The 27,223-nt window shown below is 37.6% G+C and overlaps 3 protein-coding genes across 5 annotated transcripts; all 3 read left to right on the top strand.

The window, feature by feature from the left end:
* Positions 1–4,923: 4,923 nt before the first annotated feature.
* Positions 4,924–8,528, top strand: LOC309707166 (complement C1q subcomponent subunit C-like). 2 transcript variants are annotated; one of them, XM_082534313.1, is made up of 7 exons: positions 4,924–5,051; positions 5,661–5,865; positions 6,476–6,649; positions 7,037–7,116; positions 7,556–7,672; positions 7,838–7,927; positions 8,114–8,528. In XM_082534313.1, exons 2-7 carry the CDS (start codon positions 5,679–5,681, stop codon positions 8,264–8,266), a joined length of 801 nt encoding a protein of 266 aa, XP_082390439.1. In that variant the 5' UTR covers positions 4,924–5,051; positions 5,661–5,678; the 3' UTR covers positions 8,267–8,528. The 2 variants fall into 2 exon arrangements, with proteins under 2 accessions (XP_082390439.1, XP_082390440.1); XM_082534314.1 differs by having other exon boundaries at positions 4,935–5,051; positions 5,692–5,865.
* A 4,226-nt stretch (positions 8,529–12,754) lies between these two features.
* LOC309706683 (complement C1q subcomponent subunit C-like) lies at positions 12,755–17,747 on the top strand. Its single transcript, XM_082533423.1, has 7 exons — positions 12,755–12,946; positions 13,741–13,858; positions 13,955–14,017; positions 14,514–14,667; positions 15,508–15,648; positions 16,873–16,999; positions 17,103–17,747. The coding sequence occupies exons 2-7, from the start codon at positions 13,753–13,755 to the stop codon at positions 17,235–17,237; spliced, it is 726 nt and encodes a 241-aa protein (XP_082389549.1). The 5' UTR covers positions 12,755–12,946; positions 13,741–13,752; the 3' UTR covers positions 17,238–17,747.
* A 3,519-nt stretch (positions 17,748–21,266) lies between these two features.
* Positions 21,267–25,501, top strand: c1qb (complement component 1, q subcomponent, B chain). Of its 2 annotated transcripts, none has more exons than XM_082532269.1 (5): positions 21,267–21,458; positions 21,865–22,053; positions 22,301–22,517; positions 24,077–24,197; positions 25,022–25,501. In XM_082532269.1, exons 2-5 carry the CDS (start codon positions 21,954–21,956, stop codon positions 25,229–25,231), a joined length of 648 nt encoding a protein of 215 aa, XP_082388395.1. In that variant the 5' UTR covers positions 21,267–21,458; positions 21,865–21,953; the 3' UTR covers positions 25,232–25,501. The 2 variants fall into 2 exon arrangements, with proteins under 2 accessions (XP_082388395.1, XP_082388394.1); XM_082532268.1 differs by having other exon boundaries at positions 21,276–21,458; positions 21,888–22,053.
* The last annotated feature ends 1,722 nt before the right edge of the window (positions 25,502–27,223 follow it).

The raw sequence follows: 27,223 nt of genomic DNA, 5'->3' as shown, positions 1-27,223 counted from the left end.
ATAGAGAAAAGTTGAGAAAAATATAATTCAGTGAGTAAACGAAAGCTTAAATAAAATAATTACTGTTTAGAGTGTAATGTTAACAACAACAACAACAACAACAACAACAACAACAACAACAACAACAACATAATTAGAAAGTTGTAATAAATGTCATTAAGCGTAACAGGAAAGTAAGAGGAAGGAAGGCAAAAGTGATTACACTTGAGACCTTTTAAGGAAAATGAAAAGTTTAAATTGAAAGAAAAAGACTGGCTGTGAAAAGAAATAACAGAAGTAAAAGCTGCAGAATACATGGCTGGCCATCCTGCAGCCGCGAATCACTACAGTTGCCTAAGAAAAAAAAAAGCATTGTCAGATCTCATGAGAAAGAATTAATAAAGGGATCTTTGGTATCTGGAACACTTTCTTTGGTGCTGGTCAGAATGTGTGTAATCTTTTAGCTTGTCTTGATGTCAGTGGCTTCTAAGAAATAACATTTTGAAGAGTTTTAGAGGAGCTTGGCATAGGGTTAGGTCTTAACCCTTCAAACCCCAGGGTGTCAGGCTTGAAGCAGGAGTGTTTGTAAGTTTATAACACTCCCACAACATTAGAGGGACTTTGGCCACCTAATAGGTCATCCCAAATGAAAATTGTGAACAAACCCCAAATTAGAAAATGGGGCATAGACGGTCTTTCCTCTGTGTGGCAGGGTCCAGTTGTCTGTGGATTGACGCATTCAAATTGCCCAAAATGCATACTCTAGCAGGAACTGCTGGACTAAATGACTAACTCTATTCTAGTTATAGTGTGCAGAAGTAGAGTTTGAAGCACTGAGGAGGGGCATGCAGTCTGACTGGGCACTTGGCAATCAAGAGTTGGGTATGGGGCAAACTGAGAATTCTGTTGTTCCTTATTCTACTTGTTTTCCAATTTTGTTGTTGTCATTCAAAGTCTGTTGTTTTCTTTCAACTTCCGTTGTCTTTCATTCAAAGTCTGTTGTTTTCATTCTAATTCAATTTCATTCAAAGTCTGCTGTTTTCATTCAAAGTCTGCTGTTTTCATTCAAAGTCTGCTGTTTTCATTCAAAGTCTGCTGTTTTCATTCTAATTCAATTTCATTCAAAGTCTGTTGTTTTCATTCAAAGTCTGTTGTTTTCATTCTAATTCAATTTCATTCAAAGTCTGTTGTTTTCATTCAAAGTCTGCTGTTTTCATTCAAAGTCTGCTGTTTTCATTCAAAGTCTGCTGTTTTCATTCAAAGTCTGCTGTTTTCATTCAAAGTCTGTTGTTTTCATTCAAAGTCTGCTGTTTTCATTCTAATTCAATTTCATTCAGTCTGCTGTTTTCATTCAAAGTCTGCTGTTTTCATTCAAAGTCTGCTGTTTTCATTCAAAGTCTGCTGTTTTCATTCTAATTCAATTTCATTCAAAGTCTGTTGTTTTCATTCTAATTCTGTTCTTCTCATACTAATTCTGTTGTTCCTTATTCTACTTCTGTTGTTTTCTTCCTAATTTTGTTTTCATTCAAATTCTGCTTTTTTTTTTTTCTTCAAATTCCGTTGTTTTCATTCAAATTCTACCCGCCTACTACGCTTGCAAAGGTAAAATGATTGGCTAGAATTCAAAGTTTATTACATCTCAGGGAAAAAAGCACCGAAAGAAAGCACCGAAATGTGCGCTGCTTTTCGGTCTGGTTACTACCACATATCATACCGGTACCCATCCCTACTGAGGAGTGACAAAAATTTTCTCATGATAGTCTTTCTGGTTTAGCAATACTGTGTACCTGCCCTTGTCTGCTGGAAGGATGATAATGTTATTGTCTCCTCTCCTCCATGCTGATGTTGGATGCTGGGGGCTTCGCATTGCTGAGACAGGCTGAAACCTTCGTCCGTAGTTTCTCTGCTTCCACGTCTGCAATATTGTTGTTTCGAATTGCTGTTTCTGTGGCTGTGATCAGCTCCACTAGCAGGATATGTCTGGGCATCACAGCAAAATTCAACCCTTTAGCAAGGATGTTTTTCTCTGCTTGGGTGAGCTGTCTGTCAGACAAATTCTTCACCCACTTGTCCACATTGTCGGTGTGGCATCCTCTCTCCATGGCCACTGATGACATTCTCCCTATTTTGCTTGCTGGTTTCCGACGAAGTCAAACTTCCTTTGTTACCTGGTCTTAGACTTCTCATGCTGTGCTAGATGAGCCTTCTCAAGGAATTCAAACACCTTTTTAAGAGTATTGTCATCTAGAAGCATTGTAAGTCTCTGTCGGATCTGCTCCTTTCGCCATCTTACAATGCTGTGATTGCAGCCAGTCCCCAACTCTCTGTAAATGGTACTCATGGCCATTGATCAGTAGTCTTTGATCAATGAGCTTTGATCAGTGGTTGTTGATCAATGGTCATGAGACTTTGCATATTAATAATCAAGGAACTGACCTCCCAGCCCATTGTTCCTTCAGTGGTGCTAGTTTCAGTCATTATGCAAATGTACTGTTTATAAGATTGGGGAAACCTGCAGTCAGCTGAGACTGAAGAAGTCACTTGGATGAGTGACAAAACATTTCTCCCACTGAAAACACCAGATGAACAGAATCAAACTTTACTTACCTGGTTGATTGAGCATGCATCAACACATCATTATCCAGCATTTTGCGCATAAATTGTTATTATTAGTTGTCACATCCTGTTTTTGAGAGTTAAAATACATAACATTCATATAAGAAATAAACTGTGTAAACTTGTGTAAACTGTATGTGGTGTTAAATAGGCCTATACTACTGTACTTTAATGTCACTCACAAGGGTGGTACTTCAAGAGCCATATATTTTATTTTATGAGGTGACCCATTTGTTACTGGTCCCCACACTCACACCCGTAGACCACTTTGTGGAGATGTAACACTGAAATAGAAATCACAACACTGCTGAATTAAAGACTAAACTTTTAACATAACTGGCTTGTTTTTACATATCATACATGTTCTGAAAAATAGCTCACTATAACCAAGTCAGCTTGAAAAACTAGCATGGGTTGGCTTAAATACACTTATTTAAATAGAGTGCATTGTTTCCTGCTTGTCTGGTGCCATTTCATAAAATGACCACATGGGGAGGCTGTAGACTTTTTCATTTTCATTTAAAGCCTTGGTTGTCACTGAGATTTTATTACAGTCAACAGACACTTAAATAGGTACATCTTACTGATACTTTGTTTTGTCCATATTAACGTGACAGCATCATGCAAATTGCTCTCGATTCTCCTTTGACATCTGACGTCAACAAGGCAGTTTTACTCCTGCTCACTGAACATTTTCTCTTTTTTTGGACCATTCTCTGTAAATATCAGGAATGTTTGTGTGGGAAACTCCCAGCATATATGCAGTTTCTGACATCAGCCTGCCTTAAATCACATCCCCCCCCCCCCCCTATTCTTATGCTTGACTAGAACTTCAGAAGGTGGGCTTGACCTGTGTCAACATGATAAAACGCTTACGTGCATTGACTTGCTGTCATGCTGTTATGTGATTGGCTGAGAAATGGAAAAATGGTAAATGGCCTGTATTTGTATAGCGCTTTACTAGTCCCGATTATATAGAAAAAAAAGTACATAGAAAAATATATAGAAAAGGGAGTTTACATATATGGTGTTTGATTTGCACTTTTTGAATGTTATACAATTAGTTATACAATCGAGGTGTGTGTGTGGAAAAAAGTTTTTTCAAAATGCTTAAGAATAAACATTAAAAGTGTCTCTGATGTTTTCTGTGGTTATTTTTGCACCACACATCTGGGTTTTTTTAAATACTTTTTTTATAGATCCAATCAGCGTTTATCTTGTTTGGGAATTTTTGTGTTTTGTTCTTCATATTTTCCTTCTTTACTCAGTTACTTTTTAAACATTTTCATTTTTCCTTTCAAAATATAAGAAATACTTTAAACAAATACTGAAGACTAATGACTTCCTTTCATTTGCATATTTGAGCACATTTTCAATTCAATTCATTTTTGTTTATAAAGCGCCAAATCACAACATCAGTTGCCTCAAGGCGCTTTATATTGTAAGGTAGATGCTACAATAATACATACAGAGAAAACCCAACAGTCATATGACCCCCTATGAGCAAGCACTTTGGCGACATAGGAAAGGAAAAACTCCCTTTTAACAGGAAGAAACCTCCGGCAGAACCAGGCTCAGGGAGGGGCGGGGCCATCTGCTGCGAGCGGTTGGGGTTAGAGAAGGAAGACAGGATTGAAGACATGCTGTGGAAGAGAGACAGAGATTAATAACAAGTACATTTGAATGCAGAGAGGTCTATTAACACATAGTGAGTGAGACAGGTGACTGAAAAGCAAAAACAGTGCATCCTGTGCAGCCTATGGCTATTGCAGCATAACTAAGGGAGGATTCAAAGCCACCTGGTCCAGCCCTAACTACATACTTTTAAAGCCTAATCTTACAAGGTCATTAAGATAAGATCGGGCCTGATTATTTAAGACCTTCTATGTGAGGAGCAGGATTTTGAATTCTATCTATCTATCTATCTATCTATCTATCTATCTATCTATCTATCTATCTATCTATCTATCTATCTATCTATCTATCTATCTATCTATCTATCTATCTATCTATCTATCTATCTATCTATCTATCTATCTACCTACCTTTGAAACTGTGATCAATAAACCACATATCATGAACCATATTTTCTTGTTTTTTAGCATCAGGTGTAACAGATTGTCTTTAAGTTTATAATGACACAGTTTATATTTAACTGAAACAGACTTGTACATCTCACAGTGCAGACAAGTCAAAAAGATCTTTGTGATGCTGAACTGAAACTATAACCTTTATTTAATCACTGTTCTTGTCGGATCATGAGTTTTACTTCCTTCCTTATTTTGCACAGTGTGTGTGTGTGTGTGTGTGTGTGTGTGTGTGTGTGTGTGTATGCATGTTAGAAAGTGTCAGGATGAACCACTGACTCATTTTTTCAGTTTAATAAGAAGTCTGTTCACCAACAGAAGGAAATCCCGTCCTTCCATTGAAGATCCAACAATCAGAAAACCCGACAGGTGAGTAAAATAACACATCAACACACAGAAAACATGGAATATTGTTAAATATTTGTTTGTCAACAGCAGGGCAGTGTATATAATAGAAATGTTAAATAACTTAAAGATAAAGTTCACAGTGTGATCATCTCTGGACCAACTTTCAAGTCCTTGAGATTGTTAATCAAAGATAAATTAGCTACAATTAATGTGAACAAGAACAAAATCAATTTAAGCTGTTTGTAAACCAGCTTTCCCTTAAACTAAAAGCTTACATCAGCCACTAATTTTGTTATTTCTAGTAAATTAAATGTACCGAAGGATTATGAACAGTTATTATTATTAACGGTTTAGTCTTAAACAATACAACAATGTGATGTGTCATTTTATCCTCTATTCTATTCTAGTTTATTGAATTGTTTCAATTGAAATTTATGAATATATGCTTGGAAATAGCTGTTGTATAAAGTTTCTACAGGATTTGCAGAAATAAAAGTGAACATTTCTAATCTGAGTCCAAAACATAAAGTGTCTTGAGGAAGCAGAATAAATGTAGAAAAAGACAGAATGTTTATGTCTTTACTTTGTTTCTTACATAGTTTCTTATTTGTAACTCTTGACTTTGACCAGATTCATCTTTGCAATCAAATGTTAAATCCAGTGTTTTGGACCATGGGTGGTAATTATGGGCTAGCGGTCTTGGTGGGCGTGGCCATACTTCTGGAGGCTGTCCAATGTCAAGTGAGCTGCAAAGGAGCTGATGGTGAGCGAGGAGTGAACGGCGCTCCGGGCAGAAATGGGTTGCTTGGAATGAAGGGAGAGAAAGGAGAGCCAGGTAACACCCTGCTAAATGCACAAACATTAACCTGCTTACCGCACTTGGTTTATGTACTTATTTTATCTTAACTGTCAATACAGAAGTTGAAAAAAATAAACAACATAAGTTGAATAAAAACAACAGAAGCTGAATAAAAACAACAGAATTAGAATTATAACAATCATTTATCTGCATTATTATGTTATTCTTTTAGAACACATTCTACTTTATCGTTCTTTCTCTCACTGTTAGTCCTCCGCTTCTTTTCAGCTCACCTCAGTGCAAATCTTCACATGTTTCAGTTTCTGTCACTTTTGCAGCTCTTCCTTTACTTTATTGTCTCTCTACTGTTGTGTTTTTATTCAACATTGTTCTGTTTTGTGTGCTTTTGCAGTGTTTTTCTATTTACTGGTGTGCTTTGAAATTTTAGTTTACAGTTTGATGCTCCGTGTGTTACAGAACCACTACACTAAAGAGTCAGACGTGCTCCACTGATAATGAGTGACATTGTTACTCTGTAATTGCTGGATGTATAAATAAGAAACAAAGTCTTCACAGGTGCTTTTGTCAACCTCAACTGGTATAAAACTCAAAGACTGATGTGGAATAATTCATTTTCTATTTGTAGCTGTGATGATTCAAGGTCCAGTGGATACAGCCAGCCTACTGAGGCAGAAAGGAGAGTCGGGAAATCGGGGCACGCAAGGACCCCAGGGCCCAAAAGGTTTCCGCGGAGATTTGGGGAAAGAGGGTGAGGATGGCCCCCCAGGTCCTCCTGGCCCAGACGGCAGGTTGTCCCAAGGTAACGAAGAGATCATTTCTGACCTCGCCATATGCTAACATACAGAGTATATCTTTTAAAACACAGCAAACATAATGCTGAACTCATATTGAGTACACAATAAGTTACACAATGGATAATAAAGCAAGGCAATGTGGAAATGAGTTTTTTTTCTTTACTGGTACGTTTAAGCTAGCATATGTAGTCAAACAGTTATCCAGCATCTTGTGCATAATTTGTGACATTCACATGTTACTCATAAGCACACATAGTGTAACATCAGAATATCGAGTGACCACCAGCATTGAGTGTCCAGTCTCATAACATAGCCATGAGTTCTACCTTATAAATTACACATTAAACGCATCATTCATACTTGTGTGTATGTGTGTGTGTGTGTTCTCTTAGCAAGACACACCTCTCAGCAGGAGTCCCGTTCGGCCTTCTCAGTGATCAGAACCGACAGAAATTATCCTGCCTTCAACCAGGTTCAGTCTGATGCCCATCACACCTTTCACTCCCTCAGATGTTTCATTTCTCATATTCTTAGTCTTAATATCTGGACATGAGTCCCTCTTAATGTCACACACACGAGTTTGTCACCTCCCTTCAGCAATATTTACCCATGCAGATATTTTCAGTTTTATCAAGTCACAGTTTGTGTGGACACAGAGTCCTGACACAAAATACTCTTTTAAGAACAAGGTCCAAATGTGACGATTACATTTTTTTCGTTTGAAGCCAAACAACTGCCACTTTTTGACCTCAATCTCAAAATTTTGACTTTGAAATCAAATAATCAATATTTTTTTCTTTTTTTAATGCGGCCCTAATACTGCTTCATAAACAACAGCCTCTCGTTTTTCTCTTACAGTTTTTAGTTACAAGGTTATTGTTTTCCTCTTTGTGTGTGTGTTTGTGTATCAGAAAATAACCTACCAAAAAGTTGTGGTCAACACAAATGGTGATCTTGACACACGCACAGGTGTCTTCACCTGCAGAGTACAGGGTACCTATTACTTCAACTTCCACTCTGTGGCCAAGGTAACTTGCTCCTGTCTGTTCCACTGTAAAATAAATCATACATATTGTGCACATTAGTGTGGCTTATGCTATCATCTTGACAGGCACATTGTGTGTTAAATGCAGTGAAAGCTTTATAAGCTTATCCATATTTCTTCCCAACATTTGTGTGTTGTGTGTTTTTAGGTCAGCATGTGCCTGCAAATAGTCTATGATGGACCAAGAAGAACCCTGGGATTCTGTGATAATAACAGGTCAAACAGGCAATCTGAGCAGGTTGGTTTCAGGTCCAGTGAGAAACATGGAGGGAAAACATTTGATCAAACAACCACACAAATATCTGTTTGTCTAAAAGAAATCCTCCTCTAATAATATCCCTGTATATTGCCTTGGGTTATTCTTTACACTAACTGCAGCATTTTGTCACGAAGCCTCGACTTGATCGGCTGTGTTGCCTTTCAGGTGCTGTCAGGTGGTGTGGTTTTACAGCTCGCAGTTGGACAGAAGGTCTGGCTTGAGTCCTTTAGGGAAAACCAGGGACCTACTGATACCAGGGAGAACCAGGAAAAAAAGATCATCTTCAACGGCTTCCTGCTCTTCCCAAGTCCAGCATAGAGTTCAGCTGTACGCTCAGAAATTTAACTTCACAATGGAGTCTGTGCTCAAACACCAGACTGCATCACTTTGTCAGTTTAATATCTAAAAATCTCATATTTCAGTTGTTGTTTTAAAAGCAGCATCACAGCATTAACATGCATTATCATCTAAAGAACACAATTTCATGTGAACATGTAAGCAGGTAATTTTGTGTCTACTCATGTCAGACTCATGTAAATTTTGATTATTAGCACTGACTAAATAAAATTGAAGGCTATTATTCACTGTGATTGTGTCTGCTGATATTAAATCAATGAGAAATGTACTTTCATACAATTTGATAAATTAAATTGTATTCATCTTTAGCATCCAGTAAAGTAAAAATACAGAAGATATAAAACCTCCTCAGGATCAAGGCTAGAGAGCCCCAAAAAAACCTATTTCAAATGGGAGGGGTCGCCACAGCGTGTTTGAGATACAAACCTCCCAGTGATTTGTATCTCCTCCTGATACTGAACCAGAGAGCTTTCACATGCTAGGTTAACTACTAAACAATGTACATCATGCAATGCAACAGACAAGGCTAGAGTTAAAGATTGATGCTTTTAAAGGTTTTTGTTTTTTTTCCAAATACATGCTCTTTGGATTCCAGTACTCACAGATATAGATTGTAATATATCAGTCAGCACCAAGCCCATTATTTCTCACTGAAGAAGATGTCGTCTGCAGGTCATCTCAAGAACATTCAGGAATAGTTTCAAAAATCCACTGCTGTAAAACAGTTGTAGTTTTAGATAACAGTGTTTTATGCTTTGTTGCAGTAGTGGAAGACTCAGTGGAGTGCCTGGAAAAACTGTAAAACTTGTGAAAATACAGTTAAAAGTCCAAAATGTATGGAATAGATTTTGTGACTGGCTGCAAAGTTTTCAACGAAAAACATAAAAAATTAAATCTTTGGGGTAGCCTATTTTTAAAAAAATATTCTAACGATGGTTAAAGGTTATTTTACAGTGACAGGTTGGCTATCTCTGCACACTGTTGTTGTTGTGACTGTCCGGGCTGAAGAGAGTGGGTTGTACCGGAGCACTCTCCCCGGAGTTAACGGCCCATTTGCCTGTGTTACTGAGTAAACAGACAAACTGAGATCAAAGCGTCCGGTTCTTGAGAACATATGTGAACATTACAGTATATATATTCATATATGTGTATACTGTTAATATGGCTGCTCATATTAAACATCGTCAGTGTTTTAATAGAGGTCAATGTAAGGACAAATCACACCACATCAAATTCCCCAAAATGAGTGGTGTGATTTGATGGAGTGATGCTAAAATTTTACCCCCTGAGTCTGAACTCTCTGTGTAGAGATGAAACTCCTCCTATCTCTCTCTCTCTCTCTCTCTCTTTTTCTCCAGCTAAACAAAAACAAAACTGAGGTAATAGTCTTTGGTGCCAAAGAAAAACGATTACAGGTCACCAGAGAACTTCAATCTATACATCTAAAAACCACAATCCAGGCGAGAAATTTGGGTGTAGTGATGGATGCAGACCTAAACTTAGAAAAACACATTAAGACAATAACAAAATCAGCTTCCTGTCACCTCAAGAATATATCAAGGATAAAAGATCTGATGTCTCAACAGGACCTGGAAAAACTAGTCCATGCATTCATCTTTAGTAGGCTTGATTACTGTAACAGCATCTTTACAGGTCTACCTATATTTCACTCAGGCAACTACAGCTCATTCAGAACTCTGCTGCTCGAGTCCTCACTAAGACCAAAAAAGTGGACCACATCAGTCCAGCTCTGAGGTCTTTACACTGGCTGCCTGTCCGTCAGAGGATAGACTTTAAAGTTCTGATGCTGGTCTATAAAGCTCTGAATGGTTTAGGACCAAAATACATCAGTGACCTCCTAACCCAGTATGAACCTTCCAGATCCCTCAGGTCACCTGGATCCGGTTTTTTCTCAGTTCCCAGAGTCAGAACCAGACACGGAGAAGCTGCATTCAGCTTTTATGCTCCTTATATCTGGAACGAACTCCCAGAAAGCCTCAGATCAGCTGAAACACTCAATTTATTTAAATCCAGGTTGAAGACTCACCTGTTCTCAGCTGCATTTGAATAAAACACCAAATCCACACTGTTAAGCTTAAATTTCAAAACTAACATTTTAACTACTGATTTTATCTACTGTTCTGATTTTATCTACTGTTCTGATTTTATCTACTGTTCTGATTTTACCTACTGTTTTTTTTAATCAATTTTAAATCATGCTTTTTATTTGTTTTTGTTCTTTAATGTCTCTGTAAAGCACTTTGAATCACCTTGTTGTTGAATTGTGGTATATAAATAAACTTGCCTTGCCTTGCCTCTTTTTTTTTTTTTTATTTCTGCCCATGCACAAACAGCTTTTACTGCCCATCACCCTTTAGCTGTCTAATTTATCAAACAGGAATATTTCATGTGAGCCCCTCCTAAGGTGGTGAGGGAAGTGAAACATGTTCTGTTGTTCGCACTTCTTCTTTTGGTAAACTTTTGTATCTCAGCAGACCTCTAACTTCTGTTTGTGTGTACATTTGGTTGAATTGCTCAAATCTGTTCTTCAGATTCTGTCATGAGTCAGAAACGTTTCAGAATCTTGTACTTTCATAATCCCACTTTTTATACCAGTTTCACTGTGGTGGTTCACAAACGAATAACATTCATGATTAGGTGACCTTTGTAAAGAATCAGTCACGCTTGGTCAGGACCCCAAGAGTCAGTTTTTAGGACCATGGGTTAAAATGTTTCATTTGGCATTAACTTTGTGAGCAGTTTGAACCAAATCTCAAGTATGTATGTCTGGTGCCTAAGTATCCCGAAACTGGGTGAAACTAAAACAATACTTTATACCGAAATAAACATCTCTTTGTATTTAGCTTGATGAGATGATGAGATTACAAATACTTTATTTATCATCAAATACTTTTTATATGATTTGAACCTACTGTGCGCTTACCTCTCATTGTCATGACTTCCTTTCATAGTAAAACCTACTTCACCCCATAACCAGCAGCAGGTTCAGTTTCCTCAGAGTCTCTTCCACCATGGACCTCACCAGCAGCAGCAGCTTTATTTAGGTTACAGAATGTAAAGCAGAATGTGACAGACTATCACCCCGGAACTAAATAATACAAATACTTCCAAAATGTGAAGGCCGTCCTGTCTGCCATCACGCTAGCTGACCATAATGTGGACTAACACAGCTGTAGGTTTAAATACACTTCATTAGCAAGTAGCAAAATAAAAAGTAACACAGACAATACAATGTCAGTTTGTTTATTTAAAAAAGTAACTAAACTGATCACATTGCTTGTAATTTAAATTACACTGAAAAACGAAGAGCTTGGTCTGAGGGCAAAACAGTAAGCACAACATTATGAGTAATGCAGCAGGTAGTTATTCCAGGCAAAATGCATCACCATGGCAACCATAAACAGGGATACAAAATCAGAGCTGTTCCAAATCTAACTTAAACCTTAATCTTTTCCTAAATTGAGGTATTTTGTAATGCTTAAATTTAGCATAGTTCTTATATCCTCACCCGATCCATGTTATGAATATAAAAGTCTTTATTTATCCCAGAAGTCTGAGAAACTGTGTTACAACAACCAGTTACATTAAAACAAACCCCAAAAAACCAAGACATCAACAATGATACAAAATGTAGATTAAATATCATTTTAATGCAGATATTTTTGTATGATGCAATGTGATATTTTGTGTCCACAGAGCTAAAACACACGAGAAAGGGTTCATGCCTTATAGGTGGCATGCCATGGCATGCAGCACAACCTTTCACCACATCCACAGTGATTCTGTGTGAGCTGATGGAGGAATCCAAACTCATTTAAACAGCAGCAACAATGACAAAATCCCTCAGAAAGCAATGTAGAAGCCAATGATAATTCAAATAACAACATATTGAATTTGAGTCTTTGGCACATGCCAGTCTCCAAATGTTTTGACCTTTAAAGTGGAAAATATTAAGCTTGTGTATATAGAGAGGGATTAATATATAAAAGACCGTAAGGACAGAAAATCTTGATTAGCAAAATGGTAAAAAAAAATCCCCAGTAAAATTCATGTCCAGAAAAAAGAATCAATAGATTAGAGGTTGTGATTATTTCATTGAGTCTATGTGGTGTAATATTTTAGAATCGTGGAAAGGTTTTAAGGAAAAAAGGTGTAGGGAATATTAGTTCAGTTTTTTCAGTTTGATGATGAATAGACAATGGTGTGGTTAATTTTGTTTATTTAATTGGATTTCTTGACAATGACAAAACCACCCATTTCCTTATGCATCACCAAGACCTCACCTGACAACTGCAAACATCTGAAATGTTCAGAAATCTTTTGGAAAGATTAAAAGAAGAAAACTGGAGCCTTTTTTTAGGTTCTGGTAACTTTGCTAACTTTCTAGTTTAGGATTTGCTTCTCTGTTCTCTCTTTCTTTCTTGTGCTTCCAGCTGTCAGTAAAACCCAGAAATGCAGAACTTCATTTGCTCAGCATAGAAAATAATCAGTGACGTAAAGTTGCTGAATCTTTGCTTTTGACTTTGGTTTCCTTGTGCGACTGTAACACGACTCCGAGCGTCTCTTCAGTTTGCGTTTAACTCATCGTGGTTGGTTTTATTCTCCCGTCTTTTCTCTCAGGTGAGGTTTCTACATTTATGATGAATTATCTGTTCAGCTACTGATTGATCTGTTTGTTACTCTGAAGCGTTCATTGAAAGGGTCTCCTGTTTCCCGTTTGTTTATTATGTTTGTGTGTCCCGTGCATTAACAGAGGAATTTAAATTCAATAACTGATTTAAAAAAACCTTTCTGTTTCTGACAAATAATTTTGCACTTGTTGCTATTTCAGCGCTTGTTTTTCTCCTTGATGTTGTCCTTGTTTCCTCCTCTCCTTTCATTCCTCTTTGTCTTTGCTTTCCTTTCCTAATCCATTCTCCTTATCCATGTGCCTAGAGCGATACATGACTTGTTATAAATGACTTATTGGCCTATAATCTGTGAAAAATATGACTAACATTTTTCTCATGAACAATATTAAGCTATTTTAAGCCAGAAAGAGTACATCTATCACAAGGTAGAAGCAAAGATACTGTTACATTTTGGGTACTTATCCAGGTGAAAAATGTAACTCACACTAAAAATGTCTTTTCAAGAGAGATCTGACCAAACATAAAATCACAGTTCTTTTAAAATAGCTTAAGGAATCAAAGAGGGTTTGATTGATTATGATGTCAGTACAATAATGTGGAGCCATAAAGACACTTGCAAAATATTCATTTCTTCATTTTATAGAAAAACCCTTCCTCATCACTACAGTCTATCTACCAATATAAGTTAAGACATTACTAATAAAAAAAACATAATTTTTCTCTTCTTTTGCTCCATTATTTGTTTGCTTCTCATCTTTTTCCATCACTTCTCCTCCCTCTCAGGATTTATCCATCATGCTCCACCATTGTTTCCTCACTGTTGGAGCCCTGCTCTCATTGGCAATATCCGGGCTAATCGCTATGGAGACCTGTCCAGCTACAGGGATGCCCGGAATGCCAGGCGAGTGCATTTTTGTGCACATGATTGTTGAGACTGATGTGTTTTTGTTCTCTATTGGTTTTTTGAGTTTCATTAGAACTTTCTGACCATCTTCAGGTATTCCTGGGCTTCCTGGAAGAGATGGTCGTGATGGACAAAAAGGAGAGAAAGGAGATCCAGGTATCTAGAACATAACTGTGTAAAAGCAGGTTATGATAAGGGAAAAATCATTTTGTCACCAATGTATCCTCTACAAAAGGAGAGAACAAACAAAGCGCTGTATTTAGGTCATTCAGCCAGCGCTTCTTAGGCCTGCCACACATATATTGCTGGGTCTTATCACTCACTTAGAAGCCTTCATCACCAAAACGATTCCACTGCAACCATAGATGACCATAGATGGCTCTGGAAGCAATCCCTGTGGCTAATGTTAGCAGCAGAGCTATGAATGCACAGATTCATACATCTGAACATTGGAATTATTGGGACTTGCACGTGATATAATCATCTGCAAAAGTCTGTCTGCTGAAACCAAAATGACTTCTGTTTAAGTGCTGGTCAGACTTACGGCTCCTGGATTAATTCAACTAAATGTCAGATTGTAATCCCTTACGTTACTGATCACCGAGGAAAGTAATTACATTAATGTACTAATGCTTCGAACTTGTTTCTTTAGGAACAAAGTTGCAAGGTGGTCTTGGGCCTCAGAAAGGAGAGAAAGGGGAGCTCGGGCCAGAGGGGCCCCCTGGTAAAAGAGGTCAGATTGGGGAGTCTGGGAAGCCAGGTACCCCAGGAACTGCCGGACCTCCGGGAGAACCAGGAGAACAAGGGTAGGTAAACAGTTCAACAGTTTACTCAGTAAACTGTCAAAGCTGGATTATACCCTGGCCAAATGAGACAACTGCTTGAGACCTAAAGCAGGTTAAATGCTTCTCCAGCTTTATGTGTGCTACATTAATTATATGAAACAAAAAAGGCCATTCCTTGATTTAACTATATGAAATGTATAACTGGTAATGAGTTTATTTTTTAAACCTATGTTTAATTCATTCATTCATTTTAATTAAATTTTGTGTAAAGAGTTCCAAATCAAAACAATAATTGCTTCAAGGCACTTCATATTGTTAAGTTAAGACTGTAAAATAATGTAGGAGCGAAGTCCCCCCCAAAATCAAACAACCCCTTATGAGTAAGCCCTTGACAACAGTAGGAAGGAAAAACTCCCCTTTAACTGGAAGAAACCTCCAGACTCAGGGAGGGACAGCCAAATGAGGGTCGTGGCATTTGGGAGGTGAGGGAGGGAAGGAAGACAGGACAAGTGGAAAGTGTGGAAGACAGCCAGAGATTAATAATTTCTCCACGGGGATCAATAAATTATACATTATTATTATTATTATTATTATTATTATTATTATTATTATTATAATAAGTAATGATTAAATGCAGAGTGATGTATAAACATGATGAGAGTAAAAAGAGGTGAATGAAGAAGCAGAATCATGCATCATAGGAAGGCAAGTATTGCAAAGGGAGGATTCAAGATGAGAGCATTATGTTCATTGTTAAAAACAAAACAAAAAAAACAGTCCACTGCAGTTGTTCTACATTAATTAGCTGCTTTAAAAAAATGGCACCCTGTTCTATTAAAAAAATACTCTCTGTTGCTGCAGGGCTGTTGTAGTCCAGCAGCAGGCGGCCTTCAGTGTGGCCAGAGCGACAAACCAATACCCAGATAAAGCCAGCGTCATTAAGTTCACAGATGCAATCACCAACATCAACGATGACTACAACATAAACACAGGACGCTTCAGGTGAGACATTTTTCTTTCAGGCCAGACCGATCACTGTAGGTGTGTTTGCCACTTTAATGTTGAATGATTAATGTTAGTTTTAAAATTGTAAAGACTCATTCGGCAGTGAAACGTGATGGCAACAATGATTCCTGCTCAAACTTTCATAATAATACATTTCACAATGATCATAGAGTTCAAGCACTCATACTATAACAATCAGAGACAACACTACCACACCATCATAATTAGGATTTTGGAGGACTGCACATGAGCATGTCTGCTATTTTATTTAAATAGCACCGAATCACAAAAACTGTTGCCTCAAGGTACTTTATATTGTAAGTTAAAAACCATAAAGTAATACAGAGAAAAAACTTGCACTTGGCGACAGAGTGAAGGAAAAACTCCCTTTTAACAGGAAGAGGCTCTCAGCAAAACAAGGCTCAGGCAGGGGCACGCATCTGCTATGACCAGTTTGGGGTGAGGGGAGGAAAACAGGACAAAAGACAAAATGTGGAAGACAGCCAGAGATTAATAATAAGTAATGATTAAAAGCAGAGCGGTGTATAAACCTGCATACATCAAAACACTCATGCACAGTTAATTCCAATCATCAAGCTCCACGTTCTTCTTGCTTCATGAGTTACACCAAGAGTCTTTGCATCCAGTCTTTGCGTCTTTCCCATCCACTCGATTCCCCAGATTTAGCACTCTGTGACTTCCTCTTGCCAAAAATCTTAACCTCCTAAGACCCCAGCTCTTCCATGGCATGCATTTTTAATTTCTCTTTGATATTTGGGGCATATTGGGACCTGATGAATGTAAAAACAAAGAATTACCAGAGGAGGTTAAGAGTTTAACAACAAAGGCTTTGAGGTTAGATTGGGTCTTCTACTGATTGCTCTAGAAAGCTGTCCAAATGTGCAGAAGCAAAGGAACTGAATTGAAACAGGCGTCAAAAGGCTTGAAACTTTATGGTCTCACCTTGTAGTTGCTGAGACACACTACATTGCAAAAAAAAAAATCACTCATCCATCCACATCACTGAACTGAGGGCATACCACCGGTGGAAGTCCAGTCCTGAAATTTCCTTGTTACCAAATATTCCAGAGTTAACTGTGAATAACATTTTGATAACTCCGCTGTTTTGAACAAAGTAATTCTGCCCAATATGACATAAGACATAAGAAACAAATCCACTTGTATAGAATCATCTTCATGGTGTTGTTGTGTCGCATGTAGGTGTCGGGTCCCAGGAACGTACTACTTTGTGTACCATGCCTCGTTAGATGAAAAACTGTGTGTGTTGCTGAAGCGTGACAACATGCTGCTGGCATCGTTCTGCGATCATCGGCAGGGAGGGAAACAGGTACAAGCATCAGACGATAACAATTCCTATTATTGGGTCAGAGTGTATTAACCTCTGAAATAGATATATCCTCCATTTAATTTTTGAACTCCGCTGATCCTAGGTGACTTCTGGTGGCCTGGCGGTGTACGTGTCAAAAGATCAAGAGGTTTGGTTGGAGACTAAAGACTACAGAGCGATGAGAGGGACACGAAACGGATACAGCATCTTCTCTGGCTTCTTGCTTCACTCTCACTGACCACCCCCAGGTCAGGAAACAGAAAACAGTTTGACAGCTGAACGACTGAAACAACATGAAAACATTTTCTTACTGTTTCTTCACAATGATCATTTACCTTTGTAAAAGGCACAGAATGTTTATTTTTCATTTTCATTTTTATTCAGCGGCCAACATGCACCATTTTATTCTCTTTCTGCTGAATCAGCTCTGAGTTCCTATCAGTTGAAAAGCTGACACTTCAAATGGAGAAGATCTTTGTGTCTGTAACTGACTGTCGATGGTTCTGTCTAAAATTTGAAGTTTCTCTTGTTCAGTTTAATAAAGTTGGTTTCATACTCAGACTTTCTGCAGACTCAGTTGATATTAATGGGTGTGATTTTTAAATGCATTTCCAAACACAGTTTGATTTTTCTAATTTCCATCATTATCTCGAGTTCACATTTAAGCACAGAATGTCCCATCAGCTCCGTGCCTCGCTGTCACATAGTTTAAACAAACAAACTAAATAAAGAGCTGAGCATCAACCAAGCCTTTGTGTTGTTGTGATTCTTTGAATTAATGTCTCCATTTATTATATATTTTCCTTTTCTGTTCACTTCAAAAATGACCACACTTTCAATGATCACACACACACACACACACACACACACACACACACACACACACACACACACACACACACACACACACACACACACACACACACACACACACACAGCAAAGAGAACAAAATCAGTAAAAGAAAGTCGCATTTGAACAAACTAGCAGTAAAATTGATTGTCAGAGACTACATACATCATGAGGGAGAATACGACAAAGAATAGAGGGAGACAGACACAGGAGGGGATTAGGGCAGAGTGGACACACCTGGGAAAACAACTGGACAGAATCTAACCAATGAGACAGAGGAAGTAAAAGTGAACGCACACGAGAAGACGTAGTGGCCTTTCATAAGAAGTTGACAGAACAAACAAAGCAGAACACAGGGAGACCAGCGAGACACAGGGACATGACTGGAGATACAGAAATGGATCACAAAAAGAGAACAAACTAGGATATGAACAGATGACAAACAGAGGATATGATACATGACCTGGGAAAACAACAACATACTAATATTACCAAAAAACAAACTTAAACACAAAAAATCAAATACAAAAAAAAACTTAAAATACTGAGTTGGAGACCCAGGATGATGACAGGTACTATGTGATGTTCAATAAAACCTGTGGAATAGGTTTAGATGATTGTGGTGCATTAAGGTAACAATATCTATCCTCCACACTCTCAACTGCATGACCAGAGCAGAAATAGGGGATTTGCTTCGGTTGCTGATGAAAGGAAGACAGTCAGGAACTTAGTTTCCCCAGTATGAAGTGAATGAATGTGGAGGTGTTTGTTTACATCCAGCTATGAATGACTTATCGCACCATAGTTAGTGACCATGAGTGCACACATACATTACATTGTCAAAAGCATTCACTCGTCTGCCTTCACACACATATGAATGTCAGTGAAATCCCATTTTTAATCAGCTGGGTCTAATATGACGTCATCTGAGCTTTTGCACCTATAACAGCTTCAGATCTTCTGGGAAGGCTTTCCAAGTTTACAGCTGTTTTTATGGAATTATTGATCATTCTTCCAGAAGTGCATTCGTGAGGTTAGACTGATGTTGGATGAGAAGGCCTGATAGTCTCCGCTCTAATTCATCCTAAAGGTGTTCAATCAGGTTAAGGTCAGGATTCAGTGTAGGCCAGTTAATTTCTTCCACACCAGACCTGCTCATCAATGCCTTTATGGGCCTAACTATATGCACTTATGTGCAGTTACGTTGGAACAGGACGGGATCATCCTCAAACTGTTCCCGCAAAGCTGGGAGCATGAAATTGTCCAAAATGTAGTATGCTGATATGTATGTTGAAGCAACATGAGTTCTTTTCACTGGAGCTAAGGGGCTGAGCACTGTAGCGCCTCTGGGAAAAACATGCTCACACCATAATCCCCCCCTCCACCAAACGTGGCACAATGCAGAAAAGGTCTCCTGGCAACTGCCAAACCCAGACTCGTCCATCGGATTACCAGACGGAGAAGCGTGATTCGCCACTCCAAAAAATACATCGTCACTGCTCTAGACTCCAGTAGAGGTGTACTTTACACCACTGCATCTGGTGTTTTGCATTACTCTTGGTGAGGTAAGATTTGCCTGGAACTGCTGGTCATGGAAACTAATTTCATGAACTTCTCTGTGCTTCAGGGAATGGAGCTAATCTCAAGGCCAACTGAAGTTTCAAGGTCTTTAGCAATGGAGTTGGCGACCTGGACACTACATGTCTCAGCATCTGCTGACACTGCTCTGTGATTACATCCTACCACTTCGTGGATGATTTGCTGCTGCGATCTAAAATGCAAGAAATGAAAAGAGGATATGAGAAGAGAAAATGCCAAACTAGCAAATTAACAGGATGCCATTATTAAAAATAAACACCAGCTACATAATGTGGAGCAAATCAAATATTTTGTGGAACAGATACCAACATCCAGAATGAGGTTAGGAGTTCAGCCGCACACTGCCTGGAAACACTGTGTTTTTCTGACAATAAAAAAGAAGTTGATAGAAAAACAGAACAAAATGTTAATTTAGAGGAAATATTTTTTTAATCAGATGCCCTCAGTGATGCTTCATCATCAATTCTTCATTTGGTGGAGACTTCTCTGACCTTATCTGAAACAGTTTCACTTCCTTAGAAGGTTTCAGAAAAAAATTACTTTCTTGGGTAAAACTGACTAAATGCAATAATCATAAAGAATCAAATGAGAACAGAACAAACAGGAAAAAGTAGATAAATTGAAATATATAACATGCTGGAAATTACTGGTAGAATGTAAATGAGACTGATGGATGTAATTTCCATTTTGTTTTGCTATATTTTCACTTCACAATATTTTAATAACAATATATATTTGAGCCATTTAATTCAAAAGTTCTTTATTGATTAAATTTGGACTTAAAAACATAAAAACACAAAGACACTGATCAACTACAGCTGTCTTTGTCAGGACATTTGTCAATAAACATCATCCAAACTGAGTTATCCTGGTGGATGAGTTCTAAGAAATTTTCCCCCACCCCCAGTTGTTATGAAGAAGGGGCCAAAATGTTTTCTATCATGTATTTCAGCTTTAAAGTTGCCACCTCTTTAAAAACAAAAAAACAAAAAAAACAGTTATTTCCCTATAAAAATGTATTTTTGCTTCATGGATCCAATCAGTTTCGCATGGGTTGTAAAATGATATCTGATGTGATGATGTTGGTTTATATTCCTCCAAGATAAAAAAAAATAGTCTTAAACCAGTGTTGAATAAAAAATAAAACTGAATAACTTACGTTATATTTTTAGATGTAGCAGAGACAGGGCCTCACAATCTTTTTTTTTTAAACTGTAAAATCAGTGTAGCATTTCCAAACATGCAGTTAAGAGTATGTACAATCATATATATAGTTGAAAGGCAAATCATTTCTGGATGTTCATGATGCAAAAACAATAAATCTCTGCTCAGTTTAACACTTCAGCGCTTCCTCCTTGGTATTGTTCATAACCAATGTCAAATTAGATGTAACATTTATTTCATTCATTTTTTGTGATTATTGGGTGTTTCATTTTGAATAAGTATATCTAGAGATGCAGTGGTTAGTAATTTTACTTCACAGGAAGACAGTCGTAGGTTTTAATCTTGAGGTCTGTGGACTCCAGTGTAGTTTGCATGCTCCCCCATTTCTGCATGGGTTCTCTCCAGGTACCCCAGCTATTCTATTCACTTTTTTTCACACACCACCAAATCACAACAACATCATCATCTCAAGGCAATTTTCATTGCAAGGTTAAGAGCCTACAGCAATAAAGAGAAAGCCCAAATAATCAGACCAGACCATATTTCTCTGGTAACCTAAACGGCCTATTAAAGACCTGCTGCAGTATCTTCAAAACCCAATAGGGGGGCCACAGATTGGATTTGTCCCTGTAAGTCCCTACAGAGTGAAGAATTAGTGTTGTACCACAGAAAGGATTAATAGTGACACCAATAGTTTTTCTTCTTGCTCTCTTAAGTTTCACTTCCTCTTTTTTCGCCCGATTGAGCTGTGGCAGTCACAGTGAAGCACAACGAAAAGTCTTCATCTCCGCTCCCCATCAGCTTATCGCTCCGCTGCAGCAGGAAACACTTTATTACCTGCAAATGGTGAGATGATTTTTACAGATACTAAAAAGCTAGCCAGACAAAACTGTACAGACTTGTACAGAAGTGTTGGGTTTCCTCACATTTCTTGCTGAATGGTTGTTCATGTTGGATTCAATGGTGTCAATTATCTTTCACTTTTTAAGTGTAGTTAAATGTTTTAGAGTTCTTGTCTTTTACAGATTTCTTTTTAAAGACTCAAATGTACTTATCCTAAACATTTTCCTGTATTTTTTGTATTTTAATTTATTATTTTTGTAAGGATTCAATACAATCTTTAAAAAGTCATATCTTCAGTTTGTAGCTTGTCGCTCCACTTAGATGGAAATTCTTCTGAAAGCTTTATTTTATTTTATTTTTATGTTTTGGTTTATTTGTTTTTTTATATGAGGGTCTATTTTTTTGAAAGGTAACTCATATCTGTGTGATCAGGCCCTCCAGTGGCTGAGCTGCAGTACTGCAGTGTTGCTGTTTCTGGTTCACATCACCCCAGCTGACATGCAGTCCTGCAATGGGGGAATCCCTGGGATTCCTGGGATACCAGGCACTCATGGGCCCAACGGCAATGATGGTGCTAAAGGAGAGAAGGGAGACCCCGGTGAGCGCAGACTGCACATGAAGAGAATAAATACTCAATATTAACTGTACACTATATGGAGTGCAGGTTTTCGTTCCTATTACTAAAATATCTATTTAGTCAGAGGACTTCTTCATTAACAGATTTAAAAACACTTCATTGGTGCATTTGCCAAGCTGGCCAAAAGATAACTGATTATCTTGTACTTCAGTTTCAATTTCCACTGATATTTTTATGCTGTGTAATAACTGTTTATTTGCATGAGCAGGTGAGGCAGATCATACCATCAGGGGTCAGAAAGGAGAACCTGGTCCAATTGGTCCTCCAGGGCGACCTGGACTGAAAGGGGACCCAGGCCAACCAGGCAGTAGGGGGTTACCAGGTCTACGCGGGCCGAAGGGAAGCCCCTTTGGCCAACAACAATCCTATTTCTCCTTGAAATCTACGACATCATCAGTAGTAGATACTCCCATCATCTTCAATGGGTCAGTGTGCTGAAAGTTTTGAATCTTCAGAATGAAAAAAGAGTGATATTTTATTTCAGAATTGCTAGGTAAATATAGAAACTACCCAAAGCTAGTGGTAAGGAAACAAAAAGGGAAAAACTGTTTGATTGGATGACAGATAAAGTGACCACTGAGCACCTGATTAACTTAGTTATTCTATTTAAAAAACACTGACTAAAATAGCGGCATATAGTAAAGTCTCCACACATAACAAGTTTTAGATTTTTGTTTAAAAACATGAACAGTAAGTAACAGATTCATCAACACTGTGTAATCTTAGTTGAACCATAGACTGTATATGAAAGATGGCAATAGCTTCCAGGTCTGAAAAATGCAGCCACTGCTTAAACTTGCATTCTTTCTACTGGCCAACAGGGGGTGACTGGTCCAAAAAATCTGATTAATAGAAAAACGACACTCAGCTCCTTCGATTTATGACCTCATTAAACATCATCCTGAGGTGGTTATTGTTTCAAATAGTGTTTTTTAAACTTTTTCAACCCAACAAGATGTTACTCTATTAAAATGTGGTTTTAATTAGAGTAATACACACTGGAGGGGGAGCCGAACCCGAATATGGTATTCGGAAAGGCACAAATAACGTGTTTTTTACAAATATTTATTTTGAACAAATATTTAAAAAAAATATTTGTGTTCGGGAATAAGAAAAACTTTATTATATTAAATTATATTATTATCTATTAAAAACCTGAGTTTCCTTATGAGACCGCAGAACATGACTAGATGAGTGAGTGACATGTGAAAGAGGTGACTGACACGCACTGCTCCACACAGCAACAGAAAAGGCTCGAAAAAAGAGTGAACTGCTTCACAATGTTTGCTGAATTGATATTTTTGTACCTGAACTGGGTTCCAGTTTATAACTTTTGCGAAGATCGGGAGATTATGCCATTGCGCTGCATCATTGACGTCTGCAGTTGGGTGCTCTGGTGTTCCTTTGTCTTTACATAGCTCTGTTAGCTCAGTAATTTAGACAATAGGCTGTTGACAGAGTAACGTTAACGTTCGGTTAAAAAGGTTAAAACAAGGTTAAAACAATGCTTGTGTAGTTGTCACTCATTAACTTAGCTGAAACTCCCCACATGGATTTGGGGAACCGAATAGAAGAATGTTGCTGCTGCTGAGCCATCTGGCAATGACGTTCAATGACGTTCCTTGTTACATGTTCATTGCTGGATTTATGGGAAAACATCAACTAATATTGCATATCCATAATTATTATAATGGATATAATTAAAGAATACTTACACTATAATGTTTGTTAAAAGTGCAACGCAAAAAAACTGGATTTTTACCCATTTTTAAAAAATATTACTCGAATACAAATACAAATACTTTTCCCTCCTCAACAAATACAAGTACAGATACAAATACCGGCTGCTTTGCACATCTCTAATACACACATTGCTATGAATAAAAAATAACCACAGCTCTTTGTTTTGTAAGAACTAGCACAACTCAAAACTTAAAAAAACAGAAAAACAAACTATCGTTGTTGATCTGTAAATCTCCCACAGACCAATTTTGGCTGAAGAGAATGAACTGTTTCGAGGAGAAAGACTGACAAATGATACAACGTACATCTGCACCAACAGAGGCATATATTTCTTCAGTTACCACATCTCAGGAAAGTATAAGGTGAGTATGAATAATTTATTCTTGTAAAACTACTCTGTATTTTCTGTTTCTGCCAAGTTCGTGTTTGTCCTTCTCCTTTTTAGTGTTCCAATATTGTATAGATTAAACTGCTGTCATGTTTCCTACTCAACTTTCAAGCTCAGTACTTACAACTTAAAGTATGAATATTAAAAGCCTCATAATAATTCCACCTGATAGTAAAAGGGAACAGTATCCACAATGAGAACATTGATATCAAAGATTTTATATATATATTTAAATATCTCTTGAATTCTTACTTGAAATTAAATATTTCTACATTAACAAAAAAATACTTCATTCTGGATTTTGATTCCAAATTGGGAAATATTCAGAAAACTATAAATTAATATGCATTATCAGGGAGGGGAAACTACAACAACTCCAGTGATCAAATTTCATACATTTTGATAGGTTTGATTGTTTGATTGTAAAAATCATTATTAGCAATGATTGTTAAACCTTTTGGAAAAAGCCTGTAAAAAAATGATTTTTTTTTCTCCATTACTTTATTTCTGCCAGTCTTTAAGCCAATCCTTGTCTTTTATATTTTTGTATTTCCTCATTATGTTGGAAAATAAATGTAAAATACACAAATCTTTTAGAATATAAAGTTGCGATGATTTCCATGATTTCTATTATTTACAATTTTGTTTGTTTTTGTATTATTTAGATTCTTACAAAAACAACTTTTGTAAAGTTTATGTAAAATGCAGTCACACCTCTTGAAATAATTCTTATATAAGGAATGCTTGTTTACAATCTTATAATAAATAAAATTCTGTGTGTGACTTGTGATCCTCTAGGTGTGCCTGAAGTTGGAGAAAAATGGTGTAAGTGACATGGAATTGTGTGACCAGTATAATGGGTTTCTGGTCGTCTCTGGCACGGCAGTTCTGGAGCTGGAAGTTGGCGACGTGGTCTCACTGAAGACAGTCAAGACAAACACCATCCTGACAGGCCAGGCCAGCGCCAGCACCATATTCACTGGCTTCCAGATCTTCCCAACCTCCTAAATCTGCAGTCTCCACAGTTTAATAAATTACAAACCTTCTGGGACAGTTAAAGGAACTAAATGATGTTTGTGTCTTCTTTTTTTTTTGTTTGTTTTTTTTTTGTTTTGTGTCTTGTGTGTTTGTGTTTGTGTCTTCTTTAACAGAGCAAAGACTACCCACATTTGTAAAGGTTAGCTCTGTGTTGCAGAATTCATCCCATTACACTAACCACAAATCATGTTTTACTCATGCATGCATTACGGAAACACAGTAAACAATTCCCCAGTTTTACTTCACTGTGTCTGTAGTGTTTTGTTAAAGGTCCAGTGTTTACTGCTTCCACATTAACTGATATGGAAATATTACAATAATGTGTTTTAAGCTTCTTTAGTTCTTTTGTTTAATTATAAGTTTAAGTCTATGAACACATTTAATTTTAAGCTCTTCTTTCACATGCCCTCAAAGTTTAACTTTCTTTACTCATAAAATTACTAAATGTTACTTTCATGATATTTTACTATTATCAGATATTTTACAGGTTTACATGACTAGCAAATTCTTCCCTCTTGTGGTCAAATGTAAACACTCAAATGCAAATGTTTTTCATGTCCGCTGTGACACATCTTAAAACAGAATGAATTTTGTTAAATGTATCAGAATCAAAATCAGAACACTTTATTAATCCTTAAGGAAATTATATGGTTACAGTGGCTTCAAGACAATAAGAACAGTAACGCACTGAACTAAATTGAATAATACAATATATTACAATTATACAAAATATAAGAAATAGCTCTAATATATACAAATTACTAAATTATACATATCCAGAACATCACAGAGATTTAATATGTATGATTTACATTTTACTCTGAGCTGTAAAACTTGTCATTTGTTATTCTCACTGTAGAGGATGTGCACAGGATGTAACTATTGCAATGTGTACTGTGCATTAGATTAAGGACTTGTACAGGGAGATGGCCACAAGCAGGAATGATTAACTGTGTCGTTCAGTGGTGCGTTTGGGTAATCTCAGTCTCTCACTGAACATGTTCCTGTGACTGGCCAACACGTCATGGAGTGGGTGGGAGGTATTGTGCAGCATTGTCCTTATCTTGGATAACATCCGCCTCTCCTACCTTAAGGTGCAGTGGTATTTTTTTAACTCAGTCCAGTTTATTATCAATGTAAACTTAAAGGTCCTCCACAATGTCCGTATCGACCCCCTGGATTGAAACAGGGGTCACAGGTTTCCTGGTCCTCCTAAAGTCCACAATCAGTTCTTTGGTCTTTGTCATATTGAGCTGCACCACATGACAAAAGAGAACCACAGCCTGGTACTTTGTCTCATCACCGTCACTGATGCATCCAACCACCACAGAATCATCAGAAAACATGAAGATGGCTGGTCTCTGTGCGGTGGCTTAAGTCTGAGGTGTAGAGGGGAAAGAGGTTGCTGATTACCGTGTGAATGGGTGGATGACTGGATGTGTAAAGCACTTTGGGGTCCTTAGGGACTAGTAAAGCGCTATACAAATACAGGCCCTTTTTGTCAGACACACAATGCTGAAGACGCATATCTTGGTCTTCCTGTCAGAGAGGCATCTACCTGCATCACTATCAGCTTATCACTATGGAAGGTCGGCCTGATGGTATTGAATGCACTGGAAAAGTCAAAAAACATGACTCTTACTGTGCTCGCCGACTGGTCCAGATGGGCATAGACACGATTGAGCAGGTAGATGATGGCGTTCTCAGCTCGAGGTCGGGCTGGTAGGCAACCTGAATGCACACCATAAAACTAAATCCAGGTTCTTATTTCAATTTTTATATACCATTATAAAACTTTGGCTAAACCTTTTGGCTCTACAAATAGCTAATATCCACAGTGTACTTACTACTAGTCATTGTCTTGAACAACAATTTGAACAACACAATTTTAAAATTAGCTCCACTGACTCGTTCTTATAAGGTTGTTTATTACTCTCAAATTTCTCTCTTTCTGGGCTGGTG

The sequence above is a fragment of the Aulonocara stuartgranti genome, assembly GCF_965226115.1.
Source record: "Aulonocara stuartgranti genome assembly, chromosome: 5".
Classification (NCBI taxonomy): Eukaryota; Metazoa; Chordata; class Actinopteri; order Cichliformes; family Cichlidae; genus Aulonocara; species Aulonocara stuartgranti.
This window is presented reverse-complemented; position numbering and strand designations above follow the sequence as displayed.